Source organism: Verticillium alfalfae, genomic scaffold (genome assembly GCF_000150825.1).
Source record: "Verticillium alfalfae VaMs.102 supercont1.4 genomic scaffold, whole genome shotgun sequence".
Lineage (NCBI taxonomy): Eukaryota > Fungi > Ascomycota > Sordariomycetes > Glomerellales > Plectosphaerellaceae > Verticillium > Verticillium alfalfae.
In genome coordinates, this window is record NW_003315035.1 from 1,287,000 (window position 1) to 1,289,343 (window position 2,344).

General features: G+C 60.0%; 2 protein-coding genes across 2 annotated transcripts in view; both read left to right on the forward strand.

Moving 5' to 3' along the window:
* Positions 1-1,077, forward strand: part of VDBG_03830 (IQ calmodulin-binding motif protein) — a gene marked incomplete at both ends in the record, with an annotated part of 1,659 nt that extends 582 nt beyond the window's left edge. Inside the window, one exon of the mRNA XM_003005831.1 lies at positions 181-1,077. Within this exon, the coding sequence (XP_003005877.1) occupies positions 181-1,077 (897 nt within the window). The remainder of the gene's footprint in view (positions 1-180) is intronic.
* Positions 1,078-2,020: 943 nt separating this feature from the next.
* The window catches only part of VDBG_03831 (conserved hypothetical protein), a gene marked incomplete at both ends in the record, with an annotated part of 1,847 nt that continues 1,523 nt past the window's right edge, over positions 2,021-2,344 (forward strand). The window contains one exon of the mRNA XM_003005832.1: positions 2,021-2,173. Coding sequence (XP_003005878.1) covers positions 2,021-2,173 — 153 coding nt within the window. The remainder of the gene's footprint in view (positions 2,174-2,344) is intronic.

Here is a 2,344-nt window from a genome sequence, read left to right on the forward strand (position 1 = left end):
CGGCGAAGGCCAGACTATCGACATGACTGCCTGCCCGAGGGACCATTTGAAGCGCGAGCAGGTACGGTACCTGTCGCGAGAGGAGCGGCAGCACTATCTCGTCAGCATTGACGAGGAAGGCGCGCTTTGCTGGGGCCAAGAATGGCGAGCGCATCAATACGACCGAGGACTACGCGACAGCATCTGCGGCATCGTGCCCCGAGACGACCCACCCCGGCGTGGTCGACAGCGCGCGACATGCCGCCGACGCCGGAGCCTGAAGTGGACGCGAACGACAGCCGATCCGAGTCGTCGATCGAGTCGGCCCTCGAGGCGGACCGCGCGGCCAAGTACGCGACGCCCGAAGTCGACGACGAGAAACCGCATCGCAAGGTGATGCACGTGTCGGCGAGCACCATCTTCAACAAGATGCTCCGCAAATCCGTCCGCAAGAACACGTGGATCTTTGTCGCCGACACCAACTTTCGGCTGTACGTGGGCATCAAGAGCTCGGGGGCGTTCCAGCACTCGTCGTTCCTCCAGGGCAGCCGCATCTCGTCGGCGGGGCTCATCAAGGTCAAGGACGGCAAGATCAAGTCGCTGTCGCCGCTCAGCGGACACTACCGGCCGCCGACGTCCAATTTTCGCGCCTTCATCCGCAGCCTGCGCGAGTCGCGCGTCGACGTGTCGCACGTGTCCATTTCCAAATCGTACGCCGTCCTCGTCGGGCTCGAGACGTATGTGCGCACCCGCAAGAAGGGCAAGCACGTCATGCAGAAGATGAGCCTGAAGAAGGACAAGCTCGTCGCGCCCGAGGCGGTGGCGCGCCGTGAGGAGGAGGAGCGGGACAAGAGCGAGAGCGCCGCGCGCGAGAGGGAGATCCTCGAGGCGGAGGCGGCGCGGGAGCAGCAGGAGAGAGAGGAGAACTCGGCCGCGGTGAAGCTCATGCGCAAGTTGCATATTGCGCCGACAGATGAAGACGACGACAAGGATGCATCGACGGGCAATAACGCGCAGCCAAGTCCCGGGGAGAGGGTGGACGAGGGGGATGTTTCGACACAGGGTGGCACGACGGCTAGGACCCGGACGGCCACTTGAGAGTATGAAGGGCATGGTTATGAAGCATGATACCGGCATGGGCATGATGTCGGCTTGAGCATGATACTGGCATGAGCATGGGATGGGCGATTGGCTTTGTTATACCCTCGCATATTACTCGCTGGACGGCATAGCATTCGTCTATATCGAGCACTCCGTTTACGTTAGGTACCTACTTGATACAGCAGGTCTATGTATGATGTCTCGGGTGACAGGGATCAAAGAAGATGTAGAGGCATGTGATGAGGTGCTAAGCATGACCAGATGTTCGACTCTGTTTTTTTTTCCTTTTTTGGCCAGAACTTGGCAGAATCCATGTATGGCTGCTTGATATCACTGCAAATAATGGGTGGTGTACATAGGACTGATGTTCACAGATTCACCGAACCGGACCCAGGTAAGGCAGGTAAGGTAATAGGACAAGCCAGACCACACCTGTCAGTTCCCGGCCCAGCCTAGTTTCACTGCATCTTGTAGTGAACAATGAACCTTCATGAATGCGCCATGGCAATGGCGTGTCGATGCAGACGTCAATTCGTCCGATGCGCGTCATGACACCACCCAGCAGCAGATGAGCGTGTCCGGCGTGCGTGATGGATTCCACAGGCGCTGGGAGGCAAAGCACAGAAGGGTCCCTCTGCCACTCGGTCCCTACCTTAAGGCAAGGTACCTAAAGGTAAGGAAAGTCCCAGCTCTCGGCGGCAGAGAAGAGTCCCCCCCCCCAGAGGCGTTTGCACAGAGAGGGGACCAAGCCAAACCAAACCACCCCAAAACCGACCCAGATTCCAATTGAATCCCTTCCAAACGAAACGACGAGCGACCGAAAAAAACAACACGCTCCATCCACCCTCGAGAAGCGATCTCGATTCAATTGCCCACAGCCCATCACCACGCAAACGGCAACGCGGACGCGCCGGAGACACGTCCCTCCCCCGAACCATGAATGGCCGTCCAAACAGCGTCCATGGCATCGATTACGCGCTCCAGCAGAAGGGCGCCCTCCACTGCTGCCGCCGCTGCTCCTGATGCCCACGCCAACGCGCCCTTCCACACAGCTCGCAACAGCACCCAGAACATTCTCTCGCACGCCGCCAACGTGGTCGCACGAAGCGTCACCTGAGCATCTCCGACCGCAACTACGACCTCGAGCCCGTGAGCCCCGCGAAGCGACCGCGCACCGAGTTTGAGATCGTGCTCAAGTCGTCGCGCGCCACGCCCCCGAAGCACGCTGCTGCGAAGCCTGCCCCGCCCGACGCGGTGCCCCCGA